The following is a 17,604-nucleotide window of genomic DNA, read 5'->3' as shown; positions in this document are numbered from 1 at the left end:
AGGGGAAAGTCTGCCAGGTCAGCACCTTTCAGGCTAGAGAGCCCTCAACCCTGCCATGCTCGCCTGGCTTTGAAGAGGCAGGATTTATTTGTACCCCAAGGAGGCAAAGCAGATCGTATCAGTTATTCATGTGATCCTCCTTATGGGACAAGGAGCTCCTGGAGGGTGTAGGGAGCCAAGACTGGTACCTGTTACTCCCGAGCCAAGGCTCGTGATGGTGGGCATCTCACGGTGAAGCTGTCTGCTGCCCCAGCCACCTGCAGGAAAACTGTTCTGGGGACCTATTGCTATCCCATGTGAGCAATCTTATTTTTTTTTTTATCATGTACACATATTCTCTATTGAAAAAATTAATTCGTTAAAATGGGTCAGAGAGGACTCTAAAAGTGGTTGAAGCAAAAAAAGTTCTAGACAAGTTAACACTCCCCCCTCAACTGTTTTTGAGGAACAGTGTGAACTCCCAATGGGGTGTGAGCTGTCTTCTGTGTTTATAGCTTCATTTAATTTTTTTCCGTTTTCCTTTCCCACTCAAATCTCACACACATTCGAGACTGTGAAGGGGTGGAAGACAATTGTTTTCAGGAGCCTCCCAGGCCCTCGGAGTTGTCAAGGCAGGCAGAGTGACCTCCTGATCTCTATTGTCTACAGATTTTGGAAAACAGTGCCAGCAAAGAGCACATGTTGTTGCTCAGTGTGCTAGGGATGCCTTAATCACCCGTCAAAGGCACATGCTGTCCCGGGCGAACATTCACACAAACTGAGCCCTCTTTCCAAGTCATCCAGGAAGGGATGGCATGGGTCTTCGATTTTTAGAAAAGATTATTCAGCAGCTGAAACCAGAACTCAGAAGATATTTTCTCTGTAGATGTCAGAGGGGATGTGGTATGAGACAGGGAGTGGCTACTCTGAGAGCAGACTTGCAGACCTGGGTTAGAATCTAAACTGTCATTTGCTTTTTGGGTTTGGCTATGTCACTTTACCTAGAAGTAATAAGAAGGGTTAAATTAAATGAAACCATATATTTTAGTGTCTATCATAGAACCTGGCATATAGCTGCTGCCAAATAAAGTAGCTATTGTTTTCCAAGAAGTGAAAACCCCTGATTTAAATAACTAGTTCCACCAATACTTTGAGGGGCTACTTTGTTCTGGAAAATGTGCTGATGCTGGCAATCTCTTCCCTGAACCCACCTGAATGCCTTTAAAAAATAGTCTGCTCTACAATGTATCACAGAGACATGTTGTGTTAAAACCAGTGAGGGACTGACATAAGCTCAGTATTGTGTTACCCACCTCATTCACACACATTTATTTTTAGAAGGTACTGGGGATTGAACCCGGGACCTTGTACATGGGAAGGAGTCGCTCAATCACTGAGCTACATCCACCCCCCCCAAGTGAGAGTTGGCTTTTCATTAGTTTTTAGGAGGTACCAGGGAACAAACCCGGGACCTTGCACATGGAAAGCAGGTGCTCAGCCACGTGAGCTATATCTGCTCCCCATCTGCATGTTATTTTTAGTTTCTCTTTTGGGTTCAGGGGGCAGAGATGACAGGCTCCTGTAGGGGGTCATCAGGATAAAATGTTTATATCACTTAGAAATTCTGGGAAGGCAAGCCATGTTTAAATAACTTATTACCAGTTATGTAGGGAGCTGATATTTTTAAACCTCCCTTAAACCACATAATAGCACCTTCCCAGAATACAAGGGGTTGGACTTGGATTCTCTTAGAACTACAGGATATAGCTGAGAATCCTTGTTTAGCTGTTTTGTATCACTCTTAGTTCCAGATGATACTGTCCTCAACTGCCTGGCACTGATTTAATTCAACACAAGGACATGGGATCTGCAGATCATGAGCAAAATTTTACACAAGCAAACTTTTACTGAGAATTAACTACCTGTAGGTCCCATTAACCCAGAAGAGGCAACTGGAAGATTCAATAAGTCAAAAGGAAAGCCTCTCTCAGTCATCTTTGTCTGCTTATATTCCACTTTGTCAGTGCCTCCCCTAAGTAGTTCTTAAAAGACTGTTGTAAGTAACTTTCATTTTCTTTCAGGATATTCCTTCCAAAATTAACTGTAATAGAATTAAACTCACATTTCATTGGCAAAAAGAAAAGGTACAATAAGTAAAATCTGGTCAAAATACAACATGGAAAGAAAGAATGTGATGCATAATTTTAGAAACCAGAGTATTTTTGCCTTTTCCATCATCATCTGTGATATATTATTCAAATGGTCCCTGCTTCATAAATAATTTGGAAATCACATGGCTTTTGGATTCCCTGAATTGTTGGACTCCCAACATCAAAATATCCACTAATAACTATTGCATTGTTTTTTCCTTATAAAGAGAATAACTAATGTTGACTGGAAAATAAAAAACACAAATACACACAAAAGCACAATGAAAAAAGATAAGTCCAGTTAAATCCTACCACAAAGGGATGATAAGTATTAACAATTTTGATGTGCAATCTTCCAGTTTTATTGCCATGCATTTGTGATTACAAATATGAACTTCCCCAAAATTAGGACCAACACTATGATCTTTAGCACTTTTGTTTACATATGACATCAGGAATATTTTCCCATGCCATTATGTTTCTAAAAGGATTTCTGCCAACCATATGATTTCATTTTTCAAATGTAGCATATCACAGCTTAGCAAATCACCCATGCTAGACAATGCTAATTAATTCTGCCACTTCTTTGCTGTGTGATCTTGGGCAAGTTTTACTTAACATCTCTGAGCCTTATTTTCCCAATATGTAGGATGTGGCTAATCATTTACCTACATCTCACAGAACTGCTATGAAGATTAGACAATAATTAGCATAAAAGCACTTGCCATCGCACCTGGCCACATGCTGGTTGCTCCTATACATGCTTGGCAAGGTACCTAGCACATTATAAGCTCCAATATAGACTGTGAGGAACATTCTGGTGCATAACTCTAAGCCTACATTCATGACTGTTTTCTTTGGATAAATTCCAAGAAACAGAATTACAGAATCAAAGGGTATACACATTTTTCAAGATTTTAATATCACCATATTCCCCTCAGAGAGGTTGCAGCAATATATACTTCTGTGATACTTCTCTGCATTCTCACCAACATCTGTATTATTAAATTGTGGAAAATTTGGTAAGTCAACATGATATCACATTACTATTTTAATTAATATTTTTGTGAATAATGATGAAGCTGAGCTTTTTTCATATTAAAAGCCATTTCTATTTTCTCTTCTGTCAATCACTTATTGGTTTTGTTTTTTCCCACTTTTCTATAGGGGGTTCATCTTTTCCTCAATGATATGAAAAAATTTCTCATAGAGAGAAGCCTCTTCCTTTGCAATATTGCAAATGTTCCCTTTGCCCCCAGGCTACCTTTACCTTTTCAATGATCAGAAATTTAATTTTCATGTAGACAAATCCATCAACTATTTCATTTAGGATTTATGACATTTTCTCTTTCATGTTTTGGAAGGTCCTCTCCATCCTGAAATATGACTGGCAACTTTTGAAAATATTTTTAGGTTTCATTTTATCTCTTTTATTTTTGAATAATTCATTTTAGAATATGATGGCAAACTTACACTAAAAGAATTCTAAATTGTTACATAAAAAGACAGAAAGCCATCTACAAAAAGAACGTTTCATTGCTGGAGATGTTTCTGAATATCAGAAAAGTATTTATGGGTAATGAATGCTTATGATGGACTGGTCAAGAAAAGCTTGATGGACAACCTGTAAATCCTATCTTGTCTCATTTGACTAGATAAGTGTCATACAAAATTAAAATGAATAATTTTCATTTTAGCTTAATAGAAACAAAAGACTAGACTCTCAACTTGGATGTATGTTCAATTTTTTTCAGCCATAAACTCTGTATGGTCTAGGTATTTTACAAGAAACTTTGGCTGGAGTTATGAAATTAATACACATGATCATACATATGCCAACACCCTATCTATCTGTGAATCACATGCTACTAGAGTCTGTTCCTCTTACCCCACCAAAAATATGAAATTTTTAGGGATCTTCCTTTTCCCAGGAGCATACATATATAAACAACAGGATGAGAAACAAAAGGCACAAATAAGTGGCTCAAAAAATCAGAAGCATGCCACATTTAGCAAATAAAGCAAATCTAGCCTTTCCATTAGAGATAGAATCGTGCTGACAAACTACAATTTAATGAAAAGAAATGAGTTGTCAAGTGATGCCTTTCAGAATTTCTGAATAACTTAAAATGTAATTCAAAGAAAAGCATTCTTTAGTAAGAGAATAACCTGAACAAATCTGACAAACACAAAAGAAAAATGAGGTACCAGGCCATGCAGTCATTAAAAAAGAAACAAGTGAATTTTGAAGAGAATGTCCAAAATTTCACAATAAAGAACACACAAAACAGTCAGCTGATCTGAATCTTCATGCATTTAGAAAGCGAAGTGGAAGTTAGAGATGCAACTGTGGTCTCAACAATACTTACAAGATTAACAAGATTACCTGACTTTTCTAAATATCCAAGCAGCTAACAATTAAGAAAACAAGAGACATTCATTGATTTGCAAATGTTCACTACAAATAACACCACAAAACACAAACAATATCTATTATTGAGGCTCACACTGTACAGACATTTTCCCTTCAACCATTTGGAAAAACAAATGCAAATAAATGCTCCTACAAACTAAGGAGATGTGCCATAAAACTGACAATATATAGTACTATTTAAAAAAAAAAAGACAAAAAATAGGAAAAAACGTAAGTGCACCAGACCAATGGCAATTATTGCAACGTATGGACTTTTGACATCTAAATTGAATTGGTCAGCATTTTAGTTTAGATATGTTATGCATGCAACTTAATTACTCAAGAGAAAAATAATGAATTTTGAAATGAAAGAATCCAACCAGGAAAGTGCAAGATTAGATTAGATGGCATCAAGCTCCGAGGCAGAGCCAAAATACACACATACATACACACACACACACACACACACACACACATATACCAGGTCATCCCAGTGCCTACTACACTCACTGAAAAGAGATTCAAGACATGACAGCAGCGCTGCCCAGACCAGCATGATGCAATGCAGGGTCAGGAGGTTCTCGGTGGTTTGGCTACTCAGCCTCAATGGCCAGAGGCAAGCACTCAACCATTCCTGCTGGGTTAACAAACCATGACCCGCAGCAGAGTTGGAGTCATGCTCAGTAGGTTTCCTCCTCTGGTAGCTGAAAGTGTGTGTGAGCAGAAGTGCAGGTGTTCTGGAAAAGATTCAATTCATAAACGCCTACACATTTTCTCTTTATCAGGTGGCTGAAGGAAAAGGCACAGGTTTTATTCCTTATAAAGCTCTAGATGCCAGAAAACCAATCATAATTTCCCAGAGAATGGACAAAACATGATAGTTACAATGCTTTAAAAGCTAGAAATATTTTCATTTTTCACATCACGGAAAGCTGAAGATCTAAATGGGCACACAGCACAGAGAAGGTATAATCCTCCAATCAAAATCACGGTGTACAAGTCTCATTGTTTTAAAGTGAAACAGGACTGATACTAAAAATATGATGACAGTTTATGAATTTAAAATTCTAAAACCCTTGTCTTGAATGAGTTCCTATGAAAGAGAAAGAATCAAAAGAGAGAAGACTAGCGGAATTGTGGGACAGTGGTAAAACTTACTGGGAATTAACATGAAACTTAAAAGTGCTTTGTTTAGCATTTATCTTGGGAAGATTCCTAAAATATATTAATTTTCTAAAATGTTAAAACTAGAGATAATTTGACCTTTCTTTACAGGCCATACAAATGAAACAGCTGGGCTGAATCTATATTATCTGAGGTGCCATGTTTTATTGGCCACCAGTGGACTCATCTTTGAAGCCGGGTTCTACCAAGTCGTAGCTATGTGTGCCCCAGTATGGAGAACTATCCACTGGGCTTCAGTTTCCTCAACTGAAAAATGAGGAAATCACCACATCAGAAAGCTGTTGTGAGGATTCAATGAATTACCATACATGAAAGTACGTAGGACAGTGCACGGTAGGAGAAACGATGTAAAACTCCTTTCTACTTCTCTGTGTGTATTTACATGTCCAATTTATTACCCAATTTACATCTGCTATTCAGCAGGAGTAAAATTATTGTTCAGAATATCCATGCTGTGTTTTGGTTTACTGCCTAGCAACTAGAATCAAAGGGTTTTGATTAGCAAAGTGTACTAATTGTGTCCTAGTTGAAATGTAGGCTTAAGCCTTTCTGCTGGAAACAGTTTTGTTTAAGATGCCCGTGTTGGTATATGAATGATGTGTCATACGGTCCTATATGAAATAAATATTCGTACACTTCCAATTGGGAACATTGGTGGACACTAAGAACACTGTAGGCCAGAGGGTTGGCTCTAGCCATCTCACCCAGGTCTGGAACACTGAGGATACAATACCAAGTTGGCGAAGGTAAGGAGGAAGCCAGGGGAAGTTCAGACACCCCAAAAATTGGCCCTAGGAAAACAGGTTCTGTCTGGATGATTGGAAGCTTTAAATTTATTCCCAGAGGGTCAAAACTGAGAAATATGAAAAAAATTGCAATTGGCTGGTGATGATATCATACAGGAAATATCATACCTTTTTATGTGAAACCATAGCAGAGGGGAAGGAGTTTACCAATGGTTCATCTGATGGGGTGTGGGAGTGGAAGAGAGGGCTTTAACTTAGTTTTACACTCTATTGTTAATAAAATATCAAACTCAGTAGTACCCATTTGCAATGAAGTTCTACTTCTGAATAGAAAGTAAGACTTCATTTTAAACAAGGTGCTAGATCACTCCTTGTTTGGTCCACTACGGGCTTCCTCCTCATTATCAATTTCTTCCTTCCCCATCCCAGAAACTAAATGCTAGTAAATCCCACAGCTACTCTCCACAATGCATGGTGACTCTTCTCCTCTTTGGAGCACTGACAAAAATAAAATCTCAGAACCCTGGCTTTAGCCTTTATTGTGGGTTGACTTGGGTCCCCTAAAAATATATGTTCAAGTCTTAACCCCCAGTACTTGTGAAGGTGAGCTTATTTGGAAATAGTGTCTTTGCAGATGTAATTAAGATGAGAAGAAGTCATACTATATTAGGGAAGGCCCTAAACCCAATATGACTGCTGTTCTTTGTGATGAGGAAAATTTGAACACAGAGATGGACACACAGAAGAGAGAGATGGCACTGTGAGAATGGGAGGCAGAGATTGTAATTATGCTGTTGCAAGCCAGGGAATGTCCAGGGCCACTGGAATGACTGCTGACAATGTGATTTCAAACTTCTAGCCTCCAGAACTGTGAGAGAATAAATTTCTGTTGTTTTAAGCCAGTTTCTGGTAATTTGTTATGGCAGCTCTAGGAAATCAATACAGCCTCCCACTGGCCTTCCTCCTTCACGTGTAAGCCTTTGTGAAGAGTTCATTCACCCTCATCCCAGACACAAACACTTCCCATTGTAAATCTCTGCACAGAAAGAAGGTGTCATTGCAACCCATTTTTTTTCTTTTTCTTTTTTTAGGAGGTACTGGAGATTGAACCTGGGACCTCATACATGGTAAGCAGGCACTCAACCACTGATCTTACACACACTCCCTTCGATCCATTTTTATAATTCAATGTCCTATGTAACAGAGTTTGATTTCATATTAAACTCAATAATCAAACACAAAGACAACCACTTCTGTAAAACTCCTAAATTATTCATTTCTCTCAATGATGCCTCCATTCTCTGTATGCCTAGCCCAAAAATTCAATCTCTCTCTTCCTCTCATTTAAAAATCCTATCAATTCTCTTTTCCCAATACTGCTCACAGTCATCAAATGACCCAATTACTGTCTTTACTGCTACTTAGGGTCATTCTTTGGTATAATCCCTGCAACCTGCTTTATACTCCAGATAAGAGTTCCTACTTTTTAAAAGCATCACAAAAGTCTTTTAAAGTAATTGGCATTTTTTGAACTCTTGTGTGTCAATATATTAGCATTTCTATAAAAGCAAGCACATACCTCTTTTGGTAAAGACACTAATTTATTTCTGTCTGCATTCAAGTTGCTCAACTTCTTAAGTTTTCCAATGCTCTTAGGTAAGGTCTGTTAAAATAACAAATTTTATTATTAATCTAAAACATATATATATATTTATTTATTTATCAGGGTTTACAGTAAAACAGCTCAAGGACTTAAAGAATATAATCTCATCCTGCAAGAGAACAATAGCTCTTCCTGAATGTCAGGTATTTATAATGCTAACTTGGCAGGTATGGAATTAAATATTTTGAAGTTTGTTGAAATGATAGTTAGATTTCAATGTAATTAAGTCAAAGACACAGATCCTGGAAGAGGGAAACATCTAGTAAAAAGTAAATGAATACTCTTCAACTCAAGTAAGTGAGAATATGCAACTTCCAAATTTATTCCTTCCTGCCTGCACCTTTGAAGATGGGGCAAAGGAATCTGGGGATGGATATTATTTTTTATAATTTTTATGAGCACTATTTCATAAGCCTAAAATCACAAAATAAGAACAGGAATATTTGGTAACTTCCACCACACCTTCCAGAGGATGGCTAGTTGCGCTACTTCAGGAAAGAGGGTGCTGGGCTCCCCCACACTAAGAAATACTGAATCCTTGACCTGCTTTTGCTGGGTTTTGTTGTTGTTGTTGTTGTTGACTTTCTATTTTCAACTAAACAGTATTAATTTTCTCTAAAGAAAGGAGAAAAGAGAAAAGAGAGAAAAAAGGATAAGGAAAAGCAGAGGAGTAAAAGTGGTGACAAAACAAAGACGGTTAGAAAAGAGATAGGTTGGAAAGGAAACAGAAGAGGCAGCAGAAGTGAAAAGACAAATGAGATCTGCTGCCCCCCAGCTAATCCACCCTGGGCAGGCTGGTGAATGCACTACCTTGCCAAAGCCATCTCTATCCCCAAAATTTTAGGAGAGGTAAGAAGTAGAATCAAAGGAAGTCCATCAGATTCTGTTCTCTGGCTAACCCCAAAAGAGCGTTTCCTAACCCCAATCCTGCCAAGCCAAGCACCATTTCTTCCTCTTCTCTCCTGCTTTTCCCATTTGCTCACAGAACTGAGGAAGGGGCCAGAGGAATCCTAGAATGATATTTCCTCTGTGGCCCCAGGACTCCATGGTAGTAGAGACACAGCACATACAGCAGCAGGGGCTTATCCCTACACCACACCAGAACCTCTAAGGGGTGTCAGTTCAGAGCCTGTATTATCAGCACCACAACCAGAACAGGTATTCTGACAGAGGATCCAAAAAACCATTTTCTTCTCTTAAGCAGATTAAACGCTGATGCTCTTTCTTCACATCTTCATTTGCTCAGCAAGTCCCCTTTTCAGATGTAACACAAAGGAATCTCCATTTAGCCCACCCAAATTACAAATAAGTAAAATCTACCCTGATAAGTCTTGACCATATAGAAACCACAGTGTAAATACCCACTTGACTGTGGAAACCACACTCACCAGGAGCCGGTTTTCTGTAAGAACTAACTCCGTGAGGCTCTCACAATCCCCAACTGCTTCAGGCAACTGTGTGAGTCTGTTCTGATCCACCTTTAAGATCGACAGTTTCTTCAGCTTTCCTGTAAAAGTGTTATTTAAACTCATTTGTTATCATTTTTTCCTAATTATCACTTGGTATTTCCTATCTGCTGTTCTTTTTTGTTTTAAACAGTTATTTTTTTCCTCCAGCTATGCAACTATATCATTCTCATTTAAATCACTTAAGTCATTGGTTCAGAACGGCAGTAACAGTCAGCAATTAAAAGCAAATCATTTTAAAAGGCACTACCTAAAAATATCATATAGTCAAGGCCAGAAAAATCAAAAGAAAAACCAACAACTGGCTCTTGCTAGATCTTTAAGGAAGAATAGGAGTTACTTCATGTACAAAGGAGAGAAGTGAGAGACTTTCATCTTACTCCAAGAAATACCATTAATAAAAACAATAAACCATAGTTTATTATTATTAAATAACTCAGCAAAAAATCCCTATAATGAAATATGTCTGTATATGCAAAGAAACTCAGTAATCTTTGAAAAGCCATTTTAAAGACTGAGTCTATTTCACTCTGACTTACTGGTGAATACCTATAGGCTGTGGAGATGAATGAATTTTACTTTAGCCTCTCAGAGTCCCCACTGAATGAAAGGAATCCTAAATTATTCAGCTGATTCTCACTTTCAACTACAAGTGAAAGGACTGAGCCTATGAAGCAGATGCCCTTCATTATCTACCTCTTCTTTAGCATAACCTACTAATACTTTCCTCCAAGGGTTTTCTCCTGTTCAGTCAGGAGATGCATTAGCTTCTCTTCAACACATAGTGCACTCCTAGCACCAGCAAGTCCGAGCATTTGACACAACAGAGGAGTCTCCTTAAAAATATCCCTGACAGGCAGTCTTCCAGTCTCTCCTGGAATACTTCAAGTATTCATTTCTCTTCTAAGCAGCCCAATCTAATTTGTAACAAGTATTTTTTTTAAGGCTATTTCTTAAATTGAACTGATTTCTAAACCCTTTCATTTTCTCCCATTTACACTAGAAGATGAAATAAATCTATTCCTTCAACATGACAGCCCTTCAAATGCTTCAAGTCAGCCATCTCATGCCTCCTACTTCTTCCTGTTCCAAGCAAAACATCCCCAGTCCCTACAATTGCTTTCAGATGCCATGTTTGAGCCTCAGTGAATATTTCTAAGTAAGGTCAAAATACTCATCAGTTTTCAAACCAGTCTTAACCAAAAGGTAATGTTTGCATTTCTACTGTATTGCTGTTATAAGTTAGCACTTTTACCTTGGTCAAATACTTGAAAGAATGTGGTCCTCTGTCATAAAGCTTTTCCAATTATTGAATAAAAGTTAAATATTAAGGTCCAAGACAACCTTTTAACAACTAAATGGGTAAATATAGTTTCTTACAATTTCTAAGTGCCTTTGCTAAGGTGGAATCTCCTGTTCATGCCTGTTTATTTCTCCTCTGTTTATTTTCCACACTGGACTGAGTTCCTTTATGGTGAAGGAAATGGTCTGGACCAACTCTTTTTTTTTAAAAGAAATCCCTGTAAAATTGTTAAGGTAAAGGATTATTCTCAATATGCTGGAAAAACTAAACTCAAGCACGTGGTTTTTCCCTTTAGTAGCCCCTTTCCTAAGATAAGCAATAAGGGCGAACTTATTTTCTTAAAAATTAAGTCAGAAAATTCTTAGTGACTGCACATAGGCCTTAAACAAATTCTATTATTCGGGTTTAACCCCTACTGAAATCACTGAGACAAGAAGCAGATGAAGTAGATATGAGAAACGCTTATAATCATCCCTATAATGTCCACCAAATCAAGCCAGTGTAACACCTTGCATTTAGAGACACTTAAATTTTATTAATTATTCTTGAAATATTCTTTTAAAACAAGCAACAAGAAGACTTTAGGGAGCCACATCAGTAGCACCCAAGCATGGTGACCCATGGATCAGAGTGGGTTCCAAACACCTAACACAACAGCCAGCCTTTAGTAATTAGTTATTTTCTATACTTACCAATGCCATCCGGAATTGTTTCTAGTAAGTTCTGGGAAATGACTAAATCTGTTAATGAAGTCAGACCATTGATTTCTTCAGGAAGTCTTTCCAACCTGTTCTCAGAGACATCCAAGCACAGCAGGTTCTTCAGATTTCCTATTTCCTACATCAGTGACGTAGAAAAAGAAACTCATGTTTCAACCTGCCTTAGTACAAAGGAATTTCTTAGTGATTTTTCTCCACCAACTCCCAAAGTAGTCCTAAGGATATATTCTTTAGAGTACATCCAAAAGTGAAAGCTGTCCTAAATACACAGGGACCCTTCAAATGATAATGAGAAGCTGTATGAATCACAGACACGGAGCTGGGAGTGATGCCACACCCTCCACCTTCAGGCAGGCAAAGGATCTTTCTCACTTAGGAGATGAAGAGGCTGGCACCAAGAGAAAACAAATGACTTCAAGAATGCACAATTAGGAACAAGGAGGCTAGAATCCAGGTCTTCAAGTTTGGAATCAGTCACTAGGAAGAAGCTTATGCTTCAGGGTGACCCTGGGATTTTCTCTGGTAAGAAACCACCTACTTTATATTTCTTATATGACAAGTAGTAAGTGTTACCACAAACATCAATGCAATTACTCCTTGGCAAACATGGAGCATGCAGACACCCATCAATATCTTTAATATCAACAGAAGAGACAAACATATTGCTTGTAATGTAAACAGTCTATCCAGGATTGGGAAAGGTACTTCAGTGACTTTAACGTTCTATTCAAGATTTACCTTTACTTCCATTCACAAAGTGCGTATTTTTTACGGATGTTTCATATCTATCTCTACCTTTTCATTCCCATCGCCCACACATTAAATTCCTGCTCTCATTACTCTTTTACCTGGACCAATTTTAGGCCAACCTCCGGACTCTGATCTTGGCCTCCCCCACCCCAAGTCCATTCTAGTCATATCACTCTCGTACTCAAAAAATATCAGTGGCTGCCTGATGTCTACACAGTCCTCAGTCTAGATTTAACATCTTCCGTAATCTGGTTTGATTTTTCTTTCCAGATTACAGCATATATATTAAGCTCCCTGCATTTCCTTTCTATAGGAAACCAGACTACCTTTCTATTTATTTCAGGTTAGACCCCTGAAGTTGTTTCATTTATTCATTAATTCCCTTTAACAATGCCTTTACATATAATTTTCTTTCCATCATCACCTGGAGAACAAGAAAATAATTCTGATTACTTGAGACTTTCTGGTTTAAGTTCTGGTTTAATACAAGTTTATACTACAGAGAGACTCCTTGAATGCAAATCAGATTTTAAAAAGAATATTTGTAAGACAATTATTGAAGCATGAATTTCTTTGTGCTTTAGGATGTGGCATTTTTTGTAGTCATTTATGCACACCTGTATACTAATATACCCTCCTGCCCTTCATGTCCCATAGGTGATATTTTATTACTCTCCTGATAATTTCATGGTAATTTTAGTTACCATCCTTTCACTCAAAGTAATTGGAATTCTCTCAACCAGTACTTCCCACACATTCTTAGAGAAATCCAAGTATTAATCAAGTCCTTGCCCACACCAGTTGCTGATCTGCCCCTCTTCCCAACTTTAGCCAAAACAGACTCAATTTAGTTCCTTTATCCTGTTAGTAGTAAATGATGTAATGGTTATCTCAGAGCCATAAATACAACACTTAAAAATTGAGGAAGTCCCATTTATCTATTTTTTTCTTTTGTTGTTCACGCTTTAGATGTAAGGTTTAAGAAACTACTACCTACCACAAGATCTTGAAGATGTTTTCCTATATTTTCTTCTAGGAGTTTTATGGCTGTCATTTTTATATGTAAGTCTTTGATCCATTTGGAGTTAACTTCTGTAAAAGGCATGAGATAGGGGTCCCCTTTGTTTCTTTTGGATATGGCTATCCAGTTCTCCCAGCACTATTTTGAATAGACTTGTTCTGGCCCAGCTAGGAGGGCTTGACAGCCTTGCCAAAAATCACTTGACTGTAGATGAGATCTTTATTTGGTTCCATTGGTCAATATGTTCATTCTTATGACAGTATCATGCCGTTTTTACCACTGTGGATAAGTAATATGCTTTAAAGTCCGGAAGTGAGAGTCTTTCAACTTCATTCTTCTTTTTTAAGAATCTTTTTGGCTATTTGGGACCCCTTACCCTTCCAAATAAATTCAGTAATTGGTTTTTGCATCCTACAAAAAAAAAGGCTGTTGGAATTTTTAATGGAGTTGCATTGAACCTGTAAATCAGTTTGGGTAGAATTGGTATCTACCAAATGGTATATTTAGTCTTCCAATCCATGAACACAGAATGTCCTTCCATTTATTTAAGTCTTCTTCAGTTTCTTTCAGCAATGTGTTGTAGTTTTCTGAATATAGATCCTTTATGTCCTTGGTTAAGTTTATTCCTAAATATTTAATTGCTTTAGTCACTATTATAATTGGATTTTTTCAGATTTCCTCCTCAGATTGCACATCAGTAGTATATAGAAACACTATTGATTTTTGCGTATTAAGCTTGTATCCCACCACTTTGCTGAATTTGTCTATTATAGTAGCTGTGCTGTGGATTTTTCAGGATATTCTAAATACAGGACCATATCAGCAAACATTGAAAGTTTTGCTTCTTCCTTTCCTATTTGGGTGTCTTTTATTTCTTTATCTAGCCTAATTGCTCTAGGTAGAACCTCTAGCACAATACTGAATAACAATATTGACAGTGACAGTGGGCATCCTTGTGTTATGCCTGATCTCACTGGGAAAGCTTTCAGTTTTTCACTATTGGAGTATAACTGTAGGTTTTTCATATATGCACCTAACAAATTTGAGAAAGCTTCCTTCTATTTCTATCCTTTAGAGTGTTTTTATAAAGAAAGGGTGCTGTATTTTGTCAAATGCCTTTTCTGCATCAATTGAGAGGATCATGTGGTTTTTTTCTTCTTCAATTTATCAATGTGGTTTATTACACTAATGGATTTTCTTGTGGTGCTGAACCACGCTTGCATACCTGGGATATAACCCACTTGATTGTGGTGTAGAAATCTTTTAAATGTGCTTTTGGATTCTGTTTGCAAGTATTCTGGTGAGGACTTTTGCAAGTATATTCATTAGAGATAATGATCTGTAATTTTCTTTTTTTGTAGTTTATTGGGTTTTGGTATTAGGGTGATGTTGACTTCACACAATCTGTTTGATAGCATTCTTTCCTATTCAATTTTTTGGAAGAGGTTGAGGAAGATTGGTATTTGATCGTCTTTGAATGAGTGGTAAAATTTATGTGTGAAGTCATTGGTCCTGGGCTTTTCATCTTTGGGAGGTTTTTGATGACTCTTTCAACCTCTTCACTTGTGATTGGTTTGTTGAGGTCTTTTTTTTCTTCTTCTTCTTCTTTATTTTCTTTTAAATGTTAGATTCAAAATATATGAGGTCCCCATATACCCCCCACCCTACCCACCCCTCCCACATCAACAATTTCTTCCATCATTGCGGCACATCCATTGCACCTGGAGAATACATTCTGAAGCACCAGTGTACCACATGGACAGTGGTCCACACTGTAGTCCACACTCTCCCCCAGTCCACCCAGTGGGCCACGAAAGGACACACAACATCCAGCATCCATCCCTGCAGCACCACCTAGGACAACTCCAAATCCTGAAAATGCCCCCATACCGTATCTCTTCTTCCATCTCCCTACCATCAGCAGCCAAAGTGGCCACCCTCTCCTCATCACTACTACAATTTCTCCTCTTACTAATTCCAATAGTTCCCCAGCAGAACACCAGTAAGTCCACTCTAATCCACACTCTATTCCACCATCCTGTGGATCCTGGGAAGGTTATTTCTTCTAGAGTCAGTGTAGGTAGGTTCATGTGTTTCTAGGAATTTGTCCATCTCCTCTACATTGTCTAGTTTTTTGGCATACATTTGTTCATAGTATCCTCTTATGGATCTCTCTTATTTCTGTGGGGTCAGTGGTAATATCCCCCCTCTTGGTTCTGATTATAATTATTTGCATCTTCTCTCTTTTTTCCCTTTATCTGTCCAGCTAGGCGTTTGTCAATTTTGTTGATCTTCTCAAAGAACCAACTTTTGGTTTTGTTAATTCTATTGTTTTTTGTTGTTTTCATTTGCGATTTCATTTATTTCTGCTCTGATCTTTACTATTTCTTTCCTTTGGCTTGGTTTGGGATTAGTTTGCTGTCTTTTTCTAGTTTCTGCAAGTGTCAGTTAGATCTTCAGTTAATTTTTGTGAAAGGTGTGAGATAGGGGTCTACCTTTTTTTAATGTACACATTGAGGGCTATAAATTTCCCTCTCAGAACTGCCTTTGCAGTGTCCCATAGGTTTTGATATGTTGTATTCTCATTTTCATTCGTCTCAAGATATTTGCTGAATTTCTTGCAATTTCTTCTTTGATCCACTGATTAAGAGTATATTGTTTAATCTCCATATAATTATGACCTTCATTCCATTATGTTCAGAGAAAGTGTTTTGTATAATTTCCATCTTTTTAAACTTATTGAGATTTGTCTTGTGACCCAACATATGGTCTATCTTAGAAAAGGATCCATGAGCACCTGAAAAAAATGTATATCCTGTTGTTCTGAGATATAATACTCTATAGATGTCTGTTAGGTTTCATTTACCATATTATTCAAGTTGTCTGTTTCTTTATTTATCCTTGGACAGAACTTTTTAGGAGTAATGCTTCTATAACTTGCTGAGCTGCCTTTTTCTGTTGTTTTATTTTTTTGAATTTGAAATAAGGTTATTTAAAATTTTTTCACTTAAGTGATTTCTTCTAGGGTCAGATTTCCCTGCATGGTTTGGCATTTTCTAATTATACACCTCTGTCACAGCTGGTTCATAAGGCCATGCAGAGAAGACATCTGAATTACTATAAAATAGGTATACCTACAGTCTTTAAAGACTGTAAGATATGCCAAAGAATTAAAATAAGAGGGAAATGCCCTTTTTTCTTTGGTAAGGGTGCCAAAAGCCAGGCCTGTTCACTAGGATTCCACAAGAAGATGACCCTACTTCATCTAAAAAATGGATTTCATTCTTGGCAACTGTAGGAAAAACTCAAATACAATGACATGCTAGCTAAACCATAAACAATATCTGAAAAAAAAAGAATACGGACTTTTAACATTGCTCTTACATCAACTATTAGAGGGCAAAATGTAGTTAAAATTATCCCAAAGCGCTTGGCACATAATGAAGGGTGGCAGACATGTGTACCATCAGAATAAACGATCCTGGTAATTTACAAATCTGCTGAGCTAGAAGTAAGTAATGTGGGCAGCCAGGATGAAACAAAATACAGACCTCACGCACTAAAAGATATATTTACTATCTTCAGGGATGGTGGATTGACGTTCTCAATTTTCTATAGCAATGTAGAATAATGAATGCTTAATATATTTTTTCCAAATGTACTTTTTCAATCAGTGTGTTTGGTTTTCAAGACAATCATATATAAAATGTAGCAGAAAGGAATACATGTCTGTTATTGTGGTTGGTTTATGGGAGACATGATGAAATTACTACTTACCTCAGGTAATTCTGACAGTTGATTTCCGTCCACCCAGAGATCCTTTAGATGAAAGAGTGCTCCGATTGATTCTGGCTAAAACAATAAAAATCAGGTTATGGAAACAAAGACGCAATTTCACTCTTTCACGAAGAAAGACAATTCTAATTCATTAGTTAATAACTGGGTACTGTAGATATTTGCTGGTACTTCTTCAATATCAAGCACCCTTGCTGAAAGTGCCCCCAGCAATGCCAGTTCTTATTTTAACCAGGGCTCATCACCTCCAGTTCTGACACCAGCCCCACAAATCATAATTCTTACCTGTGTGAAGAGAAGCACATTCCTTAATGTCTCCAAGCCATAGCTACAGATACACTGGTTTATAAATATCGCTGTGGACTCCCTAATGTTTTGTGATCATAAAAAAGGACAATGTTAAATTCAAATCTC

At 37.5% G+C, this 17,604-nt stretch overlaps 1 protein-coding gene across 1 annotated transcript in view; it reads right to left on the bottom strand.

Moving 5' to 3' along the window:
- Window positions 1–17,604, bottom strand: part of LRRC1 (leucine rich repeat containing 1) — a 162,106-nt gene that overhangs the window by 16,225 nt on the left and 128,277 nt on the right. Inside the window, exons 7-10 of the mRNA XM_058306893.1 lie at window positions 17,173–17,247; window positions 11,598–11,742; window positions 9,525–9,643; window positions 8,053–8,136 (exon numbers count right to left, since the gene is read on the bottom strand). Of these exons, the coding sequence (XP_058162876.1) occupies window positions 8,053–8,136; window positions 9,525–9,643; window positions 11,598–11,742; window positions 17,173–17,247 (423 nt within the window). The remainder of the gene's footprint in view (window positions 1–8,052; window positions 8,137–9,524; window positions 9,644–11,597; window positions 11,743–17,172; window positions 17,248–17,604) is intronic.

Source organism: Dasypus novemcinctus, chromosome 11 (genome assembly GCF_030445035.2).
Source record: "Dasypus novemcinctus isolate mDasNov1 chromosome 11, mDasNov1.1.hap2, whole genome shotgun sequence".
Taxonomy (NCBI): Eukaryota; Metazoa; Chordata; class Mammalia; order Cingulata; family Dasypodidae; genus Dasypus; species Dasypus novemcinctus.
This window is presented reverse-complemented; position numbering and strand designations above follow the sequence as displayed.